The following is a 21,859-nucleotide window of genomic DNA, read 5'->3' as shown; positions in this document are numbered from 1 at the left end:
CTCCCCTCAAGAACCGAACAACATCTGACCCTCGACCCGTCCGAGAAGAGAGCCAAGAGCGGAAACTTGCACGCGGAGAGAACTGAAGGAAAGACCTTTGGAGAGACCCTTCTGTAGAAAAGAAAGAACTAAGAGATCAGGGCGGAGCGAGTTGAGACACCTGACTCTTCACAAACAGTCTCAAAAACTTTCCAAACACGTACGTAGGCTAGAGAAGTCGACTGCTTTCGGGCTCGAAGCAAGGTGGAGATGACCTCTTCCTTGTAGCCCTTACGCCTCAGACGCCGCCATTCAAAAGCCAGGCCACTAAACAAAAGTGATTGGCCTGGTCAAAAACTACAGGCCCCTGCCGCAGAAGACTAGGAAGATGGCCCAGCCGCAGAGGTCCGTCCGTCGCCAGGTTGATAAGATCTGCGAACCATGGCCTGCGAGGCCACTTGGGTGCTACTAGAATCACTGGCCCCCTGTGGAGTTCTATTCGTCTGAGAACCTTTCCCACTAGGGGCCACAGAGGAAACACATACAGAAGGATGTCCGCAGGCCAAGAAAGAGCCAGAGAATCCACTCCCTCTGAGCAGTGTTCCCTCCAACGGCTGAAGAACCGATTGGCCTTGGCATTGTGCATGGTCGCCATTAAGTCCAGGTGGGGGGGACCCCACCTGCCTACGATCAGATACATGGCTGCGTCCGAGAGTTCCCACTCTCCCGGATCAAGCGATTGACGACTAAGAAAGTAGGCCTGAACATTCTCCTTGCCCGCAATGTGGGAGGCCGCCAGGCAAGCCAGGTGTCGTTTTGCCCAGGTGAAGAGATGGCTGGCCTCCAGGGCCACCTGGCGATTGATGTAAGACATGGTGGTGGAGTTGTCAGACATCACTCTCACTGCTTTGCCGCATATGAGGGGTAGGAACTCCTGTAGGGCCAAATGCACTGCCCGGTCCTCCAACCGATTTTGTGCCAGCGAGTCTGGATGGGCGACCAGATTCCCTGAGTGGACCGGGACAGGCAGACCACACCCCAGCCCGAGAGGCTGGCGTCCGTGGTTACTATCTTCCACTGAGGAGACTGAAGGGCATTCCCCGGAGAAGATGGGAGAGCGAAAGCCACCACTGCAAGTCGGCGATAGTAGAGGCCGAGAGGGGGAGGACTAGGTGGAACTGTTCCGACACCGCCTGCCAAAGGGAGAGCAAAGCTTTCTGTAACGATCGCATATGAGCAAAAGCCCAGGGGACCAGATCGATGGTGGAAGCCATAGACCTGAGGACCTGCAAGTAGTCCCAAACCGTTGGCAACTGCAACGAGATCAGATTCTGATCGATCAACTTGAGGGCTCGTGCACGAGGCAAGAAGACCTTTCCCATGCGTGTGTTGAAGCAGGCTCCCAGGAACTCCAACTCCTGGGAGGGCTGAAGGTTGCTCTTGGAAAAGTTCACTATCCATCCGAGAGACGCGAGGAGGGCTAAGACCCGATTCACCGCCTGTTTGCAGAGCACCTCCGACTTGGCCCGCACAAGCCAGTCGTCCAGATAGGGGTGAACAAGAATGCCTTCCCGACGAAGGGCTGCCGCCACCACGACCCTGATCTTGGTGAAGGTGCGAGGCGTGGTTGCAAGGCCGAAAGGTAGGGCCCGAAATTGGAAATCTCGGTTGAGGATGTGGAACCAAAGATACTTCTGGTAGTCTCGATGAATCGGGATATGAAGTACACCTCTGTCAAATCGAGCGAGGCGAGGAACTCTCCAGGGCAAACCGCCGCAATGACCGCTCGCAAGGTTTCCATGTGAAAACGTGGGATCTTGAGAACTCGGATGACCCGTTTGAGGTCTAGGATCGGCCGAAAAGCCCCGCCCTTCTTGGGCACCAAGAAGTAAATGGAATATTGGCCTGCGCAGAGCTCCCTTTCTGGGACCGGGACAACTGTGCCCAGACTGAGGAGTCTGGCGAGGGTCTGCTCTATCGCTTCCTGCTTGGAGCACCCGCAAGGGGAGAATAGAAAGAGATCCGGTGGGTCGCGCACAAGTTCGAACGCATACCCGTCTCATATAATGTCAAGGACCCACTGGTCCAACTTGATTTTGACCCATTCCTCGAAAAAGAGTGAGAGGCAGCCACCCAGGAACGGTATCGAGGAATGGGCCAACTGACCTTCATTGAGTGGCAGGCTTAGGGGTGGAGCGCACGGGCTGGCCCTCGCAAAAGGGCCGACGGCCACGAAAGGGCTGTGACCAAGACTGAGATCGGGAAGAATAACCCCTCGTGGGGCCATCCCGTCCGCGTGGGGTACACAGTCTCTGTCCCCGGAAACGAGGACGAGAGGGTGTAAAGGAGCGTGACTGCTTCGGACGATCCTCCGGGAGCTTATGGACCTTATTTTATCCCAAGGAATCCATAAGCTTCTCAAGGTCCTCTCCAAACAGCAACTTACCTTTGAAGGGCAGCGAGCCCAGCCGTGCTTTGGAGGACGGGTCAGCCGACCAATTGCGCAGCCAGAGAAGTTTCTAGCGGACACCGCCAAGGCCATCGCTTTCGCTTGAATGCAGAGGAGGTTGTAGAGCACATCAGCCCCATAGGCAATGACGGCCTCCAGATGTTCAGCCTGTTCCGCCTCTGCCGCCGGGAGGTCCTGGGCGCAAAATAACTGCTGGGTCCACCTAAGGCCTGCGTGCAGCATGAGACTGCTGCAGGCAGTCGCGCGGACCCCCAGGGCCAGGACTTCAAAAATGCATTTCATATGTGCCTCAAGCTTGCGGTCCTGTCTGTCCTTCAGGGCCGTAGATCCCTCCATAGGGAAAGCGGTGTGCTTGGTGACCGTGGAGACATTGGAATCCACTGAGGGATTTTTCAGCATGTCCAAACATTCCTCCGGGAGGGGGTAAAGTTTGTCCATAGTGCGCCCCACCCGGAGCCCCGCTTCGGGAGCCTCCCATTCCCACAGGAGCAATAGCTTGTGCATGGGATGAAAAGGAAAAACGCTTGCCTGAGCCCTGAGTCCCACCAGGACCGGGTCCATATTTTTCGGCAAGAAGGCCATAAGGGTATTCGCAGAGGGCCCCTCCAACCCCGTTTCCTGGAGTACAAATGGGATTAGGGGCTCCAACTCCTCCCTCTGGAGCATATGGAGGACCCTGGGATCATCCCCCTCTAGAGGGGGAAGGGTAGCTGAATCCGCAAGAGGGTCAGGATCCGGAAGGACCGGATCCACCGCAGGGGTGGGGGGGGGGCACACCAGGGACCACCTGCCCCCCGAAGGGACCCCAGAGGCTCCGCAGCCGGGCGAACAGTCAACGGCACGGAGCGAAGAATTTTTACCGGGGGGCGTCCCCCTCCTCCTGCAGGCTAGCTAAATAAGACTTGTGCTGGAGGAGGACAAATTCCGGCGAAAAACGAGCCCTGGAATTCCCGGGGGGGGGGGGGGGGGGGCCTCGGGGCTTAAATCGGGGGGTAAATCAAAAAAATTCGGCTCCCCAGCCCCAGGTAGCTCCGAAATGGGAGCTGCCGAAAAATCCAAGATGGCCGCCGTTCCCAGGCTTTGCTGACCCTAAATTTGCCTGTCCTGCTGAGGAGGGGCCTTCCTCACCCGGCAGGCAGGCTGAGCAAAGTTCCTCTCGCGAAAATCGCAACGAGGGCTGCTGACAAGAACGGGAGGCTGCCTGCCGCAGCATCCGCTCTGAGAGGAGCCGCTCTGCAGAAAAAAACGCAACCTGGGGGCGTGTCCGGAGGGCGCGGCCACGCCCCCGGACCGCCCCGGCCGTAGCCGCGGTTCAGGCCCGCCCCCGACACGCCCCCCTCAGAAAACCCCGGGACTTACGCGAGTCCCGGGGCTCTGCGCGCGCCTGTAGGCCTATGTAAAATAGGCTCACCAGCGCGCAGGGCCCTGCTCGCCTAAATCTGCCCGGATTTGGGTGGATTTAGGCGAGCAGGGCTCTTAAAATCCGCCCCTTAGTGAATTAAAGGCTAACCCTTTTGACAGTCCTTCCTGTAAAAAGGCCAAAACATCCGCAATCAAAACTCTGTACGGCTCCACTTCGTGGTCCAGACACCAGGTCTCAACAACACTCCAAACTTGGACGTAAGCCATGGAGGTAGAAGGCTTGCGAGACTGTAAGAGCGTGGCAATCACTGCCTCTGAATATCCCTTACTCCTCAATCTCCTCCTTTTAAAAAAGTCATGTCACTAGACAGAAGTGATATGCCTCTCAAAAATAAACGGGGCTTTGGTGTAGAAGGGTTGGAGACGGATGAAACCTCAGAGGTCCGTCCATTGCGAGGTTCGCAAACCAAGGGTGACGTGGTCATTCCGGCACCACCAGTACTACTTCACCCCGATGAACTTTGATGCGACGCAGAACTTTGCCGACCAATGGCCAAGGTGGAAACACGTACAACAGAATATCCTTTGGCCAAGGAAGGACCAGAGCATCCATGCCCTCTGCTCCCAGTTCTCTTCGCAGACTGAAGAATTATGGAGCCTTGGCATTGCGGTATGTCGCCATTAGGTCCATACAGGGCGTAGACCATCAGTCGCATAGAAGACGAAAGGCCTCTTCGGAGAGCTCCCACTCCCCCAGGTCCAACTGGTGCTGACAGAGAAGATCGGCCTGCACATTGTTCACCCCAGCTATGTGAGAGGCTGCTATTTTTACAGGTGCTGCTCAAGAGCTGGACTTCCAGCGCCACAGGTCGACTCTTGGTTCCGAACTGACGATTGATGTAGGCCAGCATTATCGGAGAGTACTCTCACTGAAGCTCCCTTCACTAAGGGAAAGAAGGCTTGCAGAGCTAACTGAATCGCTCTGGTCTCTAACCGATTGATCGACCAGGAGGACTCCGTTCTGTACCACTGGCCTTGCACCGCTCTCCCCCGACAGACTGCTCCCCAACCGAAAAGACACGCATCGGTGGTCACCACCGTCCAAGAGGGAATCTCCAAGTCCACTCCTCGAAGCAAATTGTTTGGGAGAAGCCACCAAACAAGACTGGAGCATGCAGAGTCTGTAAGGGGTAGGAGAAGGTGAAACTGGTCTGAGAGTGGATTCCAATGGGAAAGCAATGCGGACTGAAGAGGTCTCATATGAGCAAAGGCCCATGGGACTAGATCGAGAGTGGAAGCCAACAAACCAAGCACTTGCAAATAATGCCAGACTCTGGGACGAGGCATGGATCGCAAAGATTCCACCTGAGTCTGCACCTTGGTGAGTTGTTCCTCGGTAAAAAAAAAAACCTTGTCCAAGATGGTGTCGAACTGAGCACCCAAAAACTCCAAGGACTGGGAGGGAACCAGATGACTTGTCCAGATCGACAACCCAGCCCAGCGACCTCAAAAACTGTAGAACACGATCTACCGCCTTCTGGCAAAGACCTTCCAATTTTGCTCAAATCAACCAGTCATCCAGATAAGGATGCACCAGAATACCCTCTCTCCGGAGAGCCGCTGCTATGACCACCATTACCTTGGTGAATACCCTGGGCACCGTTGCTAGACCGAAGGGAAGGGCACAAAACTGGAAGTGATGTCCGAGAATTGAGAATCAGAGATACTTTTGATGGTTGGGGCGGATGGCAATGTGCAGAACAGCCTCTGTTAGGTCTAGGGACACCAAGAACTCTCCTCTATGAACGGACGTTAATCACAGACCAAAGAGTTTCCATACAAAATCAAGGCACCCTTAGAGCCCGATTGACTATCTTTAGGTCAAAGATGGGCCTGAAAACGCCTTCCTTCTTGGGCACCATGAAGTAAATGGAGTAGCGTCCCCGCCTGAGTTCTCTTGTGGGTACTGGAACTATGGCTCCCAAGTCCTGTAGACATCGTAGGGTGTTGTGCACCACCAGGCATTTTTGCTGGTAGGAGCACGGGGAAATCAGAAATCGCTCCCGGAGCGGTCGAGCAAAATCTAAAGCGTAGCCGTGTTTTATTATATTTAGGACCCACTGGTCCGAGGTCAAGGTGGTCCACTCCTCCAGGAAAAGGGATAACCTGCCCCCTATCTTCGGTATGGAAGAGTGAACCGGCATCATTTCATTGGGTAGACTTGAGACCTCCATGCACCTGTGGGGCTCCATCCCTACCAGGCCGACAGCCACGAAAGGACTGATTCCAGGAAGTTGGCGGGGAGGACCCTGTCGAGACGATGCCCCGGAGGATCGGGAAAAGCAAAAACATCGATTCCCATGGAATCTGAACCGCTGTGAAAAGGATCCCTTCGCCTTGGGTCTGTCCTTCGGTAACTTATGGACTTTGTTCTCTCCCAGAGACTTAATCATGTCCTCCAATTCTTGGCCGGAGCAGCTTTCCCTTAAAGGGCAAGGATCCCAATTGGGTCTTTGAAGAGACATTTGCAGACCAATTCCTGAGCCAGAGGAGTCTACGGGCCGAGACAGCCGAGACCATAGTCCTGCCCGAAGTACGAAGGAGTGAATAAAGTACATCGGCGCTGTAAGCGACCGCAGCCTCCAGACAACCAGCCTGAATAGCGTCTGCTTCTGATAAGGATGCAACCGATTGTAAGTGCTGCATTCAGAGGAGGCTGGCCCTCAGCGCAGAACTGCTGCACATAGCGGCATGTACTCGAGAGTCGAAACTTCAAAAATCTTTTAAAGTTGCAGCTCCAATTTGCGATCCTGCAAAACTTTAAGCGCTATGGCTCCCATCACCGGGATGGTGGTCTTTTTCGTCACTGCCGAGACCGCCACATCCACCTTGGGCACTTTGAGGAGGTCCAGGGCATCTTCCGCAGTGGGTACAGTTTGTCCATAGCCCGGCTTACCTTCAAACCCAAGTCTGGAGTGTTCCACTCCCGAAACAATAGGTCAGTCACTGACATATGAAAAGGGAAGGAGCGAGCTGGGCCCCTGAGACCGACCATCACCGGATCCACGGCACCCAGCCATGAATCCTCCTGAGGAACCTCTCTCCCCAATTCTTCCAGAATAGCAGGAATAAGCGGACCCAACTCATCCTTTCGGAACAAGCGCATCACTTTTGGGTCATCACCTTCGACCATCTGTGAGCCGGACTGCTTGGCAGGCGGAGGCTGTCTATCTGGATATGCATCTGGACCTGGAGGATCCAGTGGATGGGATCCATCTACATCCGAAGCCTCCGAAGATGAACTGTCTGTAGGGCAGGATACGGATCTGAGAGGCCGCCCCCCCCCCACCTCGGGGGGCTTAGGCCGCTTGTGGGTTAAAATGTCCACCTTGCCCCCTGGCAAGGGCTCCGGGGCTGAACGAGGAGCCTTGACACCTCGCTTCCTGGCTGCCCTCCGAGCCTTAAAGGCTTTGTAGAGGAGTAGACAAATTCAGAGGAGAATGACAAAGAAGAATCTGAGGTCTCCTCAGGTCCTCCACTGACGAGTTCTCTCTATCAGCATCTGCATCGCTCCTCCGGAGATTCCAGGTCGCGGTGATAGCAGTGGTGGGGAATTCCCTTCCCCCAAAGCTGCCCATTCTTGTGCTCTAAAAACCTCCAAGATGGCCTCCGTTCCTGTGCTCAGCAGGAACGGGTCAGGAGGTTGATGGTGCCGAATGAGCCTCCCAGGCTCTCGACCTCCGCAGAGATCGCCATCGCGGGAAATTAATGGCTGAGGCATCGCCAAGGTGCCCTCCTCCCCGGGGAGACAGTCTGAGCAGATGCCGGCTCTGGAGGAGCCACGTGTGCATCTTCTGACAGGCGCTGCAGGCCACGCCATGCAGCATGATTAGGAGCACTAAAAAAGAAAAGGAGTCCGGCGGGAGGTACGACCGCGGGAAGTCGACAAGCAGTGATCGGCAGGGGGGAAAAACGGAGAGGCCCAGAGAAGTCTGAGAGGAAGGCAAGCAAAATTCTTTTTACCTTACAGCTTCTTGCAAGAACTCCAGCTGGGTTTGAACTTTCTTTTTTAAAACACTGGGCCTGTCCCCCTTAGAGGGTGAGTGAACCAGGCTCCCCGGTATCACCCTCAGAGACTGCGAAGGAGTGCCTGTGACAGGGTTCTCAACCCTCTGCTCCTCAGTCTCAAATACCAGGGGGATGGTCCCACCAGGACCTTCCAGCACCTCAATCCTCCTGTTCCTTTTTTTTTTTTTTTAACTAATTTCTAGCTAATCCAAACTGAAGGGATTTGTACCTCCACCATCTGTTGGAGACAGAGAAGTACTAAGACTATAGGTGGCACCTCAGGGTATAGGGCAGAGTCCATTAAAACGTCTCTGTCTCCATCTGCTGGAGGGCAGGCAAAACCCAGGAGTCTGGACTCATCCAGGTACGTACAGGGAACACCCTTGTGCCTCCTCTCTTCCAGGTTATACAAATTTATATCCTTCAGTCTCTCCTCATAGGTTTTCTGATACTGATCCCACACCATTTTGGGTCGGCATTCTCTGGACAGTCTCTATCCTTTTTGAGATAAAGGCTCCAGAACTGAACACAATACTCCAACATAGGATCAAGGAACAGTATAAGGGCATCACCACCTCCATTTTCTTACTGGTTATTCCTCTCTCTATGCAGCCCAGTATTATTCTGGCTTTAGCTATCGCCTTGTCACATTGCATCGCCATGTTCAGATCGCCAGAAACTATCACTCCAAGATCCCACCCTCAGTCCGTGCAGAACAGTCTTTCCCCCTTCTCATGCCACTCTTTTGGATTACTGCACCCCAGATGCATGACTCTGCACTTCTTGGCATTGAATCCCAGCTGCCAAATCTTCAACCACTCTTCAAGCCTTTGTCAATCACATCTCATTCTCTCTACTCCTTCAAGCATGTCCACTCTGTTGCAGATCTTGGTATTATCCGCAAATAGACAAACTTTACCATCTATCCCTTCCGCAAAGTTGCTCACAAAATTATTGAACTGAGCTGGTCCCAATACCAATCCCTGTGGCACTCCACTTAACAGGGCTCTCTCTTCAGAACAGGTTCCATTTACAATTACACGATGTGTCCTATCAGTCTGTCAAACAGTTTATAATCCACTCCACCACCTTGGTGCTCACTCTGAAGCTTCTCATTTTATTCACAAGTCTCCTATTTAGTACAGTATCAACAGCTTTGCAGAAATCCAAATCGATGAAATCGAATGCATTTCCTTGATCCAATTCTCTAGTCACCCAATCAAAAAACATTCAATCAGATTTGTCTGATGACCTTCCTCTGGTGAATCCATGCACCTCGGGTCCAGCAATCCTCTTGACTGGAGATAGTTCGCTATCCTTTCCTTCAGCAGAGTCTCTATTAATTTTCCCATCACTGAGGTGAGGCTAACCGGCCTGTAGTTTCCTGCCTCCTCTCTGCTAGCACACTTATGAAGCGGGATCTCTTTTCCAATCTCATGGCACTACTCTCATTTCCAGGGATCTATTGAATAGGTAATTTAGCAGACCCACCAGGACATCTTAGTTCTCATAGTATCCTGGGATGTACCTCATCCAGCCCCATGGACTTGTCCACCTTCAGTTTTCCTAGCTCTTCCCATACATGCTCGTCTGTAAAAGGAGTTGTGTCCAGCCCATTCCTTTCTATAGTCTTGTCAACCAGCAATGGTCCTTCTCCTGGGTCTTGAAAACAAAGACCCTGGAAAAAACCATCTCATCACATATCATTACCCCTATCCTAAAAGCCCTCCACTGGTTACCTATAGCCTCCCGCATAAAATACAAAACACTCACCATTCTCCACAATGTATTGTACAATCAAAATCACACTTGGCTTGAGAATGCACCACTTTTCCGATCATCAACCTGCCCCTCCAGATCCAACCTTGCTGGAACTCTATACACCCCCTCCCTAAAAACTGCGCAGTACACCTCAACCAGAGAAAGGGCCTTCTCCATTGCCGGCCTTTCCCTCTGGAACACCCTGCCCACGGCCCTCCGCCTAGAACCTAACCTGTCTAAATTTAAATAAGGGCTCAAAACCTGGCTCTTCACATTAGCGTATCCAGATCTTGACCAAACTTAGCTTGCACTCTAACCTCTCAGCCCTCTCACCATCCCCTCCTCCTATCTGCCTCTCCTCTTTCTTCCCCCCCAAAGCAAAGTCTCCAAAATACAGTGTTTCTTCCTAAATACTGTGTTATTAGTTCCCCTCCTCCACCCTTAGCTTATCCTTCCCTGTCCCTCCCACCCCTTCTATCCCTTTCACTGACATTAATGGACTGGTACCTACCAGCCCACCTGTACATACATTGTCTATTGTTAATTTATATTTCTTCATATATCCACCTGTACATATATTGTTTATTGTTAATTTATATTTTGAATGTTCCTATAAAATCTCTCTCTCTCTATCCTTCCTACTGCTGTCCTCTTTCCTCCTTCATTGCTGCTCCCCCTTCCCTTGTTTATTGTATTTCACTCTCTTGTTAATTTGTTACAATGTAAACCAGCAGGATGTTCCGACGAATGTCGGGATATAAAAATCAACAAATAAATAAATAAATATCAAACTCGGACTACGGTTAAAAAAAAATTAACTTCACACCTAAGGGCTTCTCAGCATGTTTGGAAGAAAAAAAAGATTTTTTTAAAGCAGCTCTCGTGCAATTTCCATGCTTTAAGAAGTGTCGAACACAACACATGCATTAGACCAGCCAGCAGCTATGTGATATTTTTGATATGGCAATGCCCTTTTTAGCTTGAAAATTTTAAGAGAGTTCTTATAAACTGAAATCTTTTCCACAGTGTTAGATCTTTTGAAAATGCTGGTAACTGAAGTGTCCCTTTAACACTTTGGCAAAGTCAAGAAGAAGGCACAGAGCAATAATTCATCCTATTAGAACGATCCAACATGGTAACCTTAATCAAATCAGTGCACAAAACGAAGGAGAGTCCGTCCCTGTCTATCCAGGCTGTAGTGCTCACCGGGAAGAAGGTGTCTGAAGTAGCTGCTCTCCAGGTGAGGATACGGTGGTGGAGGCAGGGAGTAGTTTCTCTCGGGTATACCACACATCACGCCTCGATCTCCAATACCCATCGGGAGCATCAGAGACAAAGCAGACGGCAAGGAGCTGAGGGAGGGTCCCAGATTTGGAATTGCCACGGGTAATCCTGCAAGACAGTAGGCATAAGATTCAGCAGTTACTCACTATATACGTACTGGACAGCTACTTAGTTAGTCCTTTTCTTGCAGCATTTCTTTAGAAATTGCATTTGCTCTGCCTTGCAATTTCACAGCAGTTGACCTGAATCTCCCTATTTAAAATAAAAATTAAATTACCCTATGTTTCACGTATGTTTTGTTGTACCCCGTCCTGAATGTAGGAAGGGCGGGCAACAAACGTTTTAAAATAAAAAAATACAATATTTGGCTAAAGTGAGGACAGAGAGAGACCACAATCAATTAATGCCATACAGGAATACAAGAAGCGTTATTGCACTCTGAGTTTTCCAGTGACCCTGACCTCAAGTCAGTAAGTAAATGTGTCCCTATAACAAAGATTTCCTTAGCTTACGTAGCTTGTGAGGTTAAAAGAGAACAAAAGCCTCTGATTGGTCGGAGTCTGCTGTTGGGCATTTTCATGAAAAAGGACCAGGCTGCTGACAATTTACACAGGGTAAACTAAAATCAAGAGAGCAAATAAATCCTTATCTCTTTAAGAAGCTGGTGGTTTGGACTATTAGTTTTAACTGCCTCTGGTTGAGTGAAGCTTTGATTAGATCATGTCTTTGGTTCCGTTTTTAAATACATTTGGAAGCCTACAGCTCAGGTTATTAACTGCAATTTTTGTTACCCTCTGAAGCGGGCAGTCCGGCCGAAACACTGAGTGTTGGGCGTTCTAGTTGGGAACTTTGTGTTTCCACCAGTGGCTATGCCTGAATGCTGAAGTGATATTTCTGGACATTTGCTTTTCAACGTTTCAAGTGGAGTTTTTGGATGAGACTCTGAATGCGTTCAGGTAAGAAAGCTGTTTTTATGTGCATACAACAAACCCTTTCAGGATCAGCAATTAGCTCCAGTGGTATATGGATTATATTATGGTGCTTGGCAAATTTACGAGCTAAATGTAATGCTCTAGTAAGCACAGTGCATGTTACCACTTTAAGAAGCATTCATGGATATTTCGCTGATAATCAACAGTGTCTGTTGCTCTTCTTTTTGATAACATTTTAACAATGTATACAGGACTCCAAAGCCTAACACTCGGCTAGTAGTAACATGGGACTGTGCAGTGCTTGATCAAATAAAATGGCGATCAACTTTCTGCTAATTCAGAAAGATCTACCGTAACTCAGCTCTGCAGATGACCTGCAGAAAAGTCAACATTGGGTGGGCCCGGTCTGCAAACATTGCCACTGTTTTTATTCTAGGTAGCTGGCTGACGGGTCAGTGGCTCTCAATGACTGGACAGCTGGCTCCACAGCTTTCCTTAAAGTTATCCCTGCCACCCCCTCTTCCCTCCTCCTCCTCTCTGGCTTCCATATAGCATCCCCTGTTACTGAAACAGTTAGGCCTGGGGGAATTCTGCACTACTGCAGAGCACAGAAGTTGCGCAGAATTCCCCCCCCCCCCCCCCCCCCCCGTGCAGAATTGCCAAATTCTGCACAGAAAATGGCAGAGGAGACCCCGGGATGCCGCGAACAGAGTATGCGAAGATGAAGGCCCGCGTGTGCCGCGGGACGTGCTCAGCTCGCGGAGAAGATGGAAGGCCCCTGTGTACCGCAAACTGAGTGTGCTCCACTTGTGGCGAAGATGGAAGGCCCCGGTGACAGGGGAGGAGAGGGATGCTTGAGTGTGGGTGCCAGAGAGAGGGAGCCTATATGAGAAGATTGTGAAGGAATGTGTATGTGAGAGAGATTGGGAGCTCATGTGTATGAAAAAGGGATGGTGTGTATGTGAGGGTGCTAGCCTGGGTGATGGGACTGTGTGTGTGTGTGTGTGTGTGTGAGAGAGAGACAGAGCCTGTGTGAAGGGCTGCGTGAGAGAGAGACATAGGTAGCCTGAGTGAGACAGAAAGAGAGCTTGTGTGGGTGTGTATGCAAGAGAGAGGGCCCTGTATGAGGGGATGTGTGTATGTGCACGAGAGAGAGTGAGGGAGCCTGTATGAGAGTGTGTGTATGTGTATTAGAGAGAGGGAGCATATGTGTGTGAGAGAGGGAGAGGCAGAGGGAGCCAGTGTGAGGGGCAGTACTGAGAATGGGGTCAAACTCTGGGGCTGGTGATAGAGTGGAAGGGGTTGAGCCTAGAGGTGGAGAGGAGAGATACTGGCAGGTGGAGGAGTTGGGGCCTGAGAGGGTAAATTGGCCAGGGGAGTAGGGACAGCAAGTGGAAAGGACCCTCTTACAGTGAATTTCTAGGAAAATTCTGCTCAAAATATTTAAAATTCTGCATCTCTAAGTAATAACTTTCTGTATTAATTTAAAATGTAAGTACTTAAAGACTGTCATGTAAATTGGAGAAATTACTTACCTGATAGTTTCGTTTTCCTTAGTGTAGACAGATGGACTCAGGACCAATGGGTATTGTGCTCTTCTGCTAGCAGATGGGAGATGGAGTCAGATTTCAAAGCTGACGTCACTCTACATATACCTGTGCAGGAAGCTTAGCTCTTCAGTAGTCTCCTTGAAAAGCAATTGTGGATATACGTTTGCTTACTAACTTCATTAACTTGAACTGGTTTAACTGAATTCTCAAACTGGAGACCGCCAGTGCACTCAATCGATCAATGCAGACACCAGAAAGACAGTGGGTGTCTTGCGCTAAGGGTAGTCCATGGCTTACCCATATTACTTTAGTCTCGAGGTTGGTTATCAGAGGTTCTCTTTTTCTGGGGCAGCCGTCGGTGGGATGCTGAGTCCATCTGTCTACACTAAGGAAAACGAAATTATCAGGTAAGTAATTTCTCCATTTCCTAGCGTGTAGCAGATGGACTCAGGACCAATGGGATGTACAAAAGCTGCTCCCACACAGGGTGGGAGGCTGCGAATGCTGTGTCCTCCCTGGCCTGAACATCCAGGCGGTAAAACCTGGAAAAGGTGTGTACGGAGGACCACGTCACTGCCCAACAGATCTCAGCAGGAGACAGCAGCTTGGTTTCCACCCAGGACACTGCCTGGGCCCTTGTAGAATGCACCTTAATCTGTAGAGGTGAAGGCTTTCCTGCCTCTGTGTAGGCTGCCTTGATTACTTCTTTGATCCAGCGGGCTATGGTTGCTCGCGATGCCGCTTCTCCTTGCTTCTTCCCGCTGTGAAGAACAAATAGGTGATCCGTTTTGCGCACAGGTTCCGATCTTTCCAGGTATCGGACTAGGAGTCTGCAGACATTCACATGGCAAAGAAGGCGTGAGTCCTCTGAGTCCTTATGCTCATCTGGTGATGGTAGCGAGATGGTTTGGTTCATGTGAAACCACTTTTGGTAAGAATGAGGGGACAGTGCGCAGTTGAATGGTTCCAGGCGTGAACCTAAGGAACGGTTCCCGACAGGATAGTGCCTGAAGTTCGGAGATACAACGAGCTGAACAGATAGCCACCAAGAATGCAGTTTTTAAATGTCAGGAGGCATAGTGACAGACCACGTGTTGGTCTGAAAGACTCCCCTGCTAGGAAATCTAATACAATATGGAGATTCCATAGGGGCACCGGCCACTTTAGGGGTGGTCAGAGATGTTTAACCCCTTTCAGGAAACGGCACACATCTAGATGAATTGATAGTCTCATGCCATCCACTTCGGCTCTGAAGCAGGCCAACACGGTGACTTGGACTTTGAGGGAGTTGAAAGACAACCTCTTCTTCATCCCATCCTGTAGGAACTCCAGGATTATGGGAATTTTGGCTGTCCGCAGGTGGGTCCTGTGGTCTTCACACCAGTCTTCGAATATTCTCCAGACCAGTGGAAAACTCACGTGCTCGGAGCAAGGTGTCAATGACAGACTTTGAGCAACCACGCTTCTTCAGGCTAGCCCTCTCAAGGGCCATACCGTAAGAGAGAATTGAGATAGATCTTCATGGAAAATTGGGCCCTGGTGGAGAAGGTCCCTGTGTGAAGGCAGGCACAAAGGGTTTCCCGCAAGTAGTCTTCGCATGTCTGCGTACCATGGTCTTCTTGGCCAGTCCGGGGTGACAAGAAGAACTAGTCCCCTGTGATGCTCTATCTTGTGGATGACCCTGCCCAGTAGTGGCCATGGAGGGAAGGCATACAGTAGGTCTTCCACTGACCAGTTCTGGTCCTGGGATTGTGGTTCTCGTCTGCGGCTGAAGAACCTGAGAACTTGGGCTTTGAGATGGGTTGCCAGCAGATCCATGGCTGGGAGGCCCCAGCGATTCACTATCAGCTGAAAGGCGGTAGTTGACAGCATCCTTTCCCCCGGGTCTAGGCTCTCTCTGCTAAGGTAGTCTGCTGAAACGTTGTCGTTTCCCACGATGTGGGAGGCCGAAATTCCTTGCAGGTTTAACTCCACCCATGCCATTAGGGGGGTCTATTTCCAAAGACACCTGCTGGCTCTTGGTTCCTCCCTGGCAGTTGATGTAAGCGACTGTTGTTGCATTGTCTGACATTATCCTGACTGACTCGCCCCGGAGCCTGTGGGCAAATTGCAGGCACGCTAGTCTGACTGCTCGTGCTTCTAGGCAGTTTATGTTCCATTCCGCCTCTGTCTTGTTCCATTGTCCCTGGGCCGTCAGCTCCTGACAGTGTGCTGCTCATCCTCGCAGGCTCGCATCCGTGGTGAGCAAGATCCAGTTTGGTGGGGATAGGCTTACTCCTCTGCTTAGATGGTCTTCCTGTGTCCACCATTGGAGCAGATCCCGAACCTCTGCTGGTAGTTGGAGGTGAATTGAGTAGTTCTGGGACAGTGGGTTCCATCGTGACAGTAGAGAGTGCTGGAGCGGTCGCACATGGGCCCTTGCCCAGGGAACGACTTCCAGGGTTGATGCCATGAGGCAGAGGACTTGAAGGTAGTCCCCTACCCTGGGACGTGCATTGGAAATTAATCTTTGCAAATGTTCCATCAGCTTCCTTCTCCTTGGAGGGGTGAGGAAGACCTTGTTCTGTTTGGTGTCGAAAAGGGCCCCCAGGTACTCTAGTGACTGAGATGGCTGGAGACAGCTCTTGTCTGTTTTCACAACCCACCTGAGCTCCTGCAGTAGGCTCTTGACTCTAGAGGTGGCCTGCCGACTCTCCTCTGAAGACTTTGCCCTCATCAGCCAATCGTCTAGATAAGGATGAAGCAGGATCACTTCTTTCCTCAATGTTGCTGCTACAATCACCATTATTTTGGTGAAGGTCCTGGGAGCAGTTGCTAGGCCGAACGGTAGCACCCGGAACTGGTAATGATGACCCAGTATTGGGAAGCACAGGAAGAGCTGGTGGTCCTGATGGATTGGTAATTGGAGGTAGGCTTCGGAAAGGTCCAGGGAGGTTAGAAACTCTCCCAGTTGTACAGCCCTTATAACGGAGCACAGGGTTTTCATGCGGAAGTGTGGTACCCTCAGGTAACGGTTGACATTCTTGAGATCCAAGATAGGTCGGAATGCTCCTTCCTTCTTGGGGACGATAAAATAGATGGAATAGTGTCCAATATTTTGTTGGGATGTGGGCACCTGGGTTACTGCCTTCAGGCTAAGAAGTCTTGTTAGTGTGGTTTCTACTGCCAGTCTCTTGGAGTGGGAATGGCAGGGTGATGTCAAGAGTTTGTCCGGAGGAATGCTGCGGAATTCCAGAGAGTATCCTTCTCGAATTATGTTTAGGACCCATTTGTCCGATGTTATGTTGACCCAACTTTGGTAGAAGAGGACAAGATGATCCCCTATGTCGTCTTCTTCTCATTGTGGAGTATGGCTAGGATCTGCCCTCGAGCCTGCTCCTCTCTTGGTGTATCTGTTCCGAAAGGGCTGGGACCTTCCGGATATCCGAGGTGCCTGGAACTGCGTATTCTTGTAGGTTCTGAAGTGCTGCGATCCTCTGCCCTTGATTCTTCTGGGAGAGGAACGCTGAGATTTTCTATTCCTATCTTCTGGTAGCTGGGGCACTGGGGAATCTCCCCATTTGTTGGCCAACTTCTCCAACTGGAAGAAACACAAAACTGGGAAGAAACTGGAAGAAACACAAAACCAATGAAAACCTATAGAAAACATCTAGCCTACTACAAACAAACAATCCTTGATGCCAAAAAACAGTACTATAGGACAAAAATTGAAAAATTCTCAAACAATCCTAGAACTCTATTCACCATAGTCAAAAACCTTACCAACGACACAGCAGAAGCTCCCACAGAACTACCTGAAAACAAATGTAACGAAATAGCTCATTACTTCAATGACAAAATTAGAAACCTGAAAAATAAAATCCCAAACACAACAAAACAAGAAATCAAAATGCACACAAGAGACAGTACACATTGGGCCACATTTGAGGAAACAGAAACTGAAGTTGAAACCATACTAAAAAAGATAAACCCAGCCGCACATATAATTGACACCATACCAACAATCGACATCAAAAAATTAGCTAACATAGTCTCCCCCTACATTAACAAAAATCATAAACCTCTCCTTAGAGGAGGGATCCCTTCCAGATAACCTGAAAGGAGCAATAATTAAATCAATAATAAAGAAAAAGAACAGTGACCCACTTATACTGAGTAACTACAGACCAGTATCAAATCTGCCATTAATAGCAAAATTAATAGAAAAAAATCGTTCAGAAACAATTAGCAGAACACCTAGACAACAATAATATACTGTACCCATCACAGCACGGATTTCGCAAACATTACAGCACTGAAACCTTACTTCTCTCAATGACTGACAGCATAATGAGAGACTGACGACGGTAAACATTACATCCTTCTAATGCTTGACCTATCCTCTGCCTTTGACACAGTAAATCATGACAAATTGCTAAAAAGACTTGACGGAATTGGATTAATGGAAAAAACTAAAGCCTGGTTCAGATCATACCTAAGTAACAGATATTATCAAGTTCAAATAAAAAACACACTGTCAGAGAAAATAAATCTAGTGACTGGAGTACCACAAGGATCAGCACTCTCCACCACACTCTTTAATATCTACCTTCTTCCACTGTGCCATCTGCTAGCGGGCATGGGTATCATACACTACATATACGCTGATGATATTCAAATATTACTACCAATCGAAGACTCACTGGAAAAAACACTAAACTTAGCAATAATGTACCTTGACATCATTAAACAACTACTAAATCAAATGGAGCTAGTCATTAACATAGAAAAAACCCGAATTCCTCCATCTTGAACGAAAAAACATAACAGTCATCCAATCTCCGATACTACTAAAAACCAATCAGAAAATTGAAATAGCCGAGAAAGTACGGAACCTCGGTGTAATAATAGACACTGAACTCAGCATCAAACAACACATATCATTAAAAGTCAAAGAAGGATATGCCAAGCTAATGGTCCTCAGAAAACTTAAACCACTACTAAATCAAACTAACTTCCGAACTGTCCTACAAGCTTTAATATTTGCCAGCACTGACTACTGTAATGCCCTACTATTAGGATTACCATACACAACAATAAGACCACTCCAAATACTCCAAAACTCAGCCGCAAGAATTTTAACACGCAAAAGAAAAAGAGATCACATCACTGAAACACTGGCTGAACTACACTGGCTGCCAATTGAATACAAGGTAAAATATAAAACCCTTTGCACTACACATAAGCTAATCCACGACGAGAAAGCGGAATGGTTAAACACAGCTCTCCGCGTCCATGTCCCACACAGGAACCTGAGATCTGCCAACAAAGCCCTCCTAACTATCCCCTCAGTAAAAACTGCAAAACTAACACAAGTCAGAGAAAGAGCACTATCATTGGCAGGGCCGATTCTATAGAACACCATGCCCACAGAGGTAAGACTACAGAGAGACTTCAAGACTTTCAAAAAGATCTTAAAGACATGGCTCTTTAGAGAAGCCTTTTCACAAGGAGAGCGAGAAAGAGAGAAACGCTGAAAGCTGTACACACAAAATCTTTATACAGCACTAGCACAGTATATGTATGTACGTCATGGTTTGTTTACTACACCCTTAATTGAAATGTATAAAATGTCTTTATTGTAGTCACAGGTCAGATTAAACAACACTGAACTTATAGCCTTTATTATGAAACTATGTTACTGAGCTTATAAGGCACCACCCTACTATTAGGAACAGAAACATGTACAATTTACTATATGTGCCTCTATGTAAACCGTTGTGATGGTATTATACTGAATGACGGTATAGAAAAGATTTTAAATAAATAAATAAAACTTGCTGCCGAACAAGAGAGATCCTCTATAGGGTATTCACGTAAGGTTCGCTTTTGAGGTCGCTTCTGCTGACCAATTCCGTAGCCATAGCTGTCTTCTGGCTGCCACTACAGAGACCACAGCCCTGGCTGAGGTCGCACTAGATCGGGCAGCGTCAGTAAGGAAGGACGCCGCAGGTTCCAGCGTTTCCCCAGATGAATTTGCGTCTCTGGAGAGGAGCAAGCAGGAGCGTGCTAACAGTGTGCAGCAGGGAGCAATCTGCAGAGTCATTGCTGTTGCGTCGAAGGCCTGCTTCAGGATGGACTCTAGTCGTCTGTCCTACATGTCCTTCAGTGCCACTCCTCCCTCAACGGGAATCGTTGTTCGCTTGGAGACTGCACAGACCATGGCGTCAAATTTAGGGAAATGCAGGCGTTCCTTGGCCACGGGCTCCAGAGGATATAGGGTTTCCAGGGCTCGCCCCGCTTTGAAGCTGGCTTCCGGGGTATTCCATTCCAGGTCAATCAGTTCCTGGATGGCTTCCATCATGGGAAAGTAGCATGAGGCCTTACGGAGGGACACCAAGATGGGGGTTCTTCTTTGGTTCCGCCGTAGGGTCAGTGCCCGGGATACCCAGTGACTTCAGAGTCTGGGAAACAAGGGCTGATAATTCGTCCTTGTGAAAGAAGCAAAGCATGGTTCGGTATGGTTCAATCCCTGGAGGGATTTCTCCTTCTTCCAGGGAGTCGCTCTCGCACTCAGATGAGTCTGGATCTGAGGTAGGGAGGCTCTTGGTTAGGCGAGGCATCTCTCAAGAGGTCCGGGTAGCACCCGGAGGATCAAGAGCTTGAGCCTGGTGCATCGCAGATGCTGGTTGTGCCTGAAGGAAGGTTTGCAGCCCTCTAAAGAATTACACCCAGGAGAGGATTCCTGGGTCCACGTTGATCCCCGGGGTGGTTAGAGTACGTGCCCCCCTGAGGTGGCCTCCGGGGTACAGTCATCAGTGGTTCAGGACCCCTCTCCCGACTGTAGGGGGCCAGGGTTTGGCTCCCTTTGAGCTTCATCGCACTGCTGGCACAGGAGGGGCTCCAATTCTGATTGTGCTGCTCTTATGCGGCAGGCTGAGCAGAGGGAGGGGCCTTTGGCCTTCTTGGTCAGTGGTGCCATGTTTGTGCGCGTGGGAAACCTCACAGTGGCTGCGCGTGCAGGTATGAGCACAGGGGCGCTTAGTTATGCGCGCCGGGTGCGCCTCGTTGTGCGCTATGCATATGGCAACGTTGGGCGCGCGCAAGTTAGGCGCGTCGGTTGATCGACCTGCCCCGCGCGTACCACCGGATGAGGGGGGGGGGGAATACGGCGCTGACGATCCTGCTTACAAAATGGCGTCCTCCCGGAGGGTTTCCACGTGTGTGGGCCCTCACACCAGATCGGGGCCTAGCCGACCCAGGGCTGCTCAACTCGATCGGTGCCCTTTAAACTTCGCCGGAAGAAATGATCGGTACGGCTGTTCGAGCTCTGGAGATCGGAGACTTAGATGTAAAGGTTTCTACCTTACCTGGTTCTCTGCGCTTACCGATCACGTGCCGGGCGGTCTCCAGCTGCGGGGGGAGAGGGAAATACCTTCACCGCCATGCTCGAATCTGCACCCGCTGCCTTTCAGCCACCCGGAGGGGCTAAGTCCATGCCAGGATTCGGCTGCCAGACCAAGGCTTACCGCAGAGGGATCTCGGAAATCACCTCAGGAATTCTCGACTGGAGGAGGGATCATTAGGTATCACCACAGGAGAAGCCGGGGCTCAGTCTTCTTAAGGTAAATTTTCTTCTTCTTTGTTTTAAATTGTTACACTATTCTAGTGTGTGGAATAGTGTCCGCATCTGCTGGGAGACTGAAAATACTGAAGAGCTAAGCTTCCTGCACGGGTATATGTAGAGTGACGTCAGCTTTGAAATCTGACTCCGTCTCCCATCCGCTAGCAGAAGAGCACAATACCCATTGGTCCTGAGTCCATCTGGCTACACGCTAGGAAATGTGTTATTTTGCCCAATATAAAAGTTTGCAGAATTTTGCGTTTTTCTGCGTAGAATTTAAAATTTTTTTTTTACACAGAATTCCCTAACAACCTCTTAAACCACCATCCCCCAAGAGCCTCAGCTTCACTACTGCCTGTCAATGTTAATCTAGTCCTCCATCGGGCCTCTTCCGGACAGGTATTTAACTCCACAATATTCTTATCCAGAGATATATGAACAGCATTAATGCTATGGGTACCAAGGACACTCCAAAATGCAAATCTCTGTAAGCAGTGCTAGTATGTACTGCTATGTGGAAGATCTGGGTTTGATTTCCAAGCCTTATTTGCAAGTAACAGAAATGCTGTGGAGGGAGCCCGAAATGCAAAATATTCAAGAGTAGGAAATGCAGAGCACTTTTTGTGGCAAATGTACACTATTTTACAGCCCCACCCCTCTCATTCACCTGGTGCAGGTATGGCATTGTGAGGAGGCGAGCTGCCCAGCCCAAGCTGACCTCCGGACACTGGCAAGGCATTGCTGACTGAGGCTGACGTCAGCTGTTCTAGCCCCACAGGACTGAGGTTCATGTCGTTCATCCTGTGGGAGAAAGAGAACGTTAACTGATCTGCATTCAGGATCCACTTCA

The 21,859-nt window shown here is 49.8% G+C and overlaps 1 protein-coding gene across 2 annotated transcripts in view; it reads right to left on the bottom strand.

Annotated features, from left to right (window-relative positions):
• The window catches only part of PRDM4 (PR/SET domain 4), a 58,927-nt gene that overhangs the window by 32,150 nt on the left and 4,918 nt on the right, over positions 1–21,859 (bottom strand). For both annotated transcript variants that reach the window (XM_029597280.1, XM_029597279.1), the window contains exons 4-5: positions 21,677–21,810; positions 10,847–11,032 (exon numbers count right to left, since the gene is read on the bottom strand). In XM_029597280.1, coding sequence (XP_029453140.1) covers positions 10,847–11,032; positions 21,677–21,809 — 319 coding nt within the window. In that variant the 5' untranslated portion in view covers position 21,810. The remainder of the gene's footprint in view (positions 1–10,846; positions 11,033–21,676; positions 21,811–21,859) is intronic.

Source organism: Rhinatrema bivittatum, chromosome 4 (assembly GCF_901001135.1).
Source record: "Rhinatrema bivittatum chromosome 4, aRhiBiv1.1, whole genome shotgun sequence".
Taxonomy (NCBI): Eukaryota; Metazoa; Chordata; class Amphibia; order Gymnophiona; family Rhinatrematidae; genus Rhinatrema; species Rhinatrema bivittatum.
This window is presented reverse-complemented; position numbering and strand designations above follow the sequence as displayed.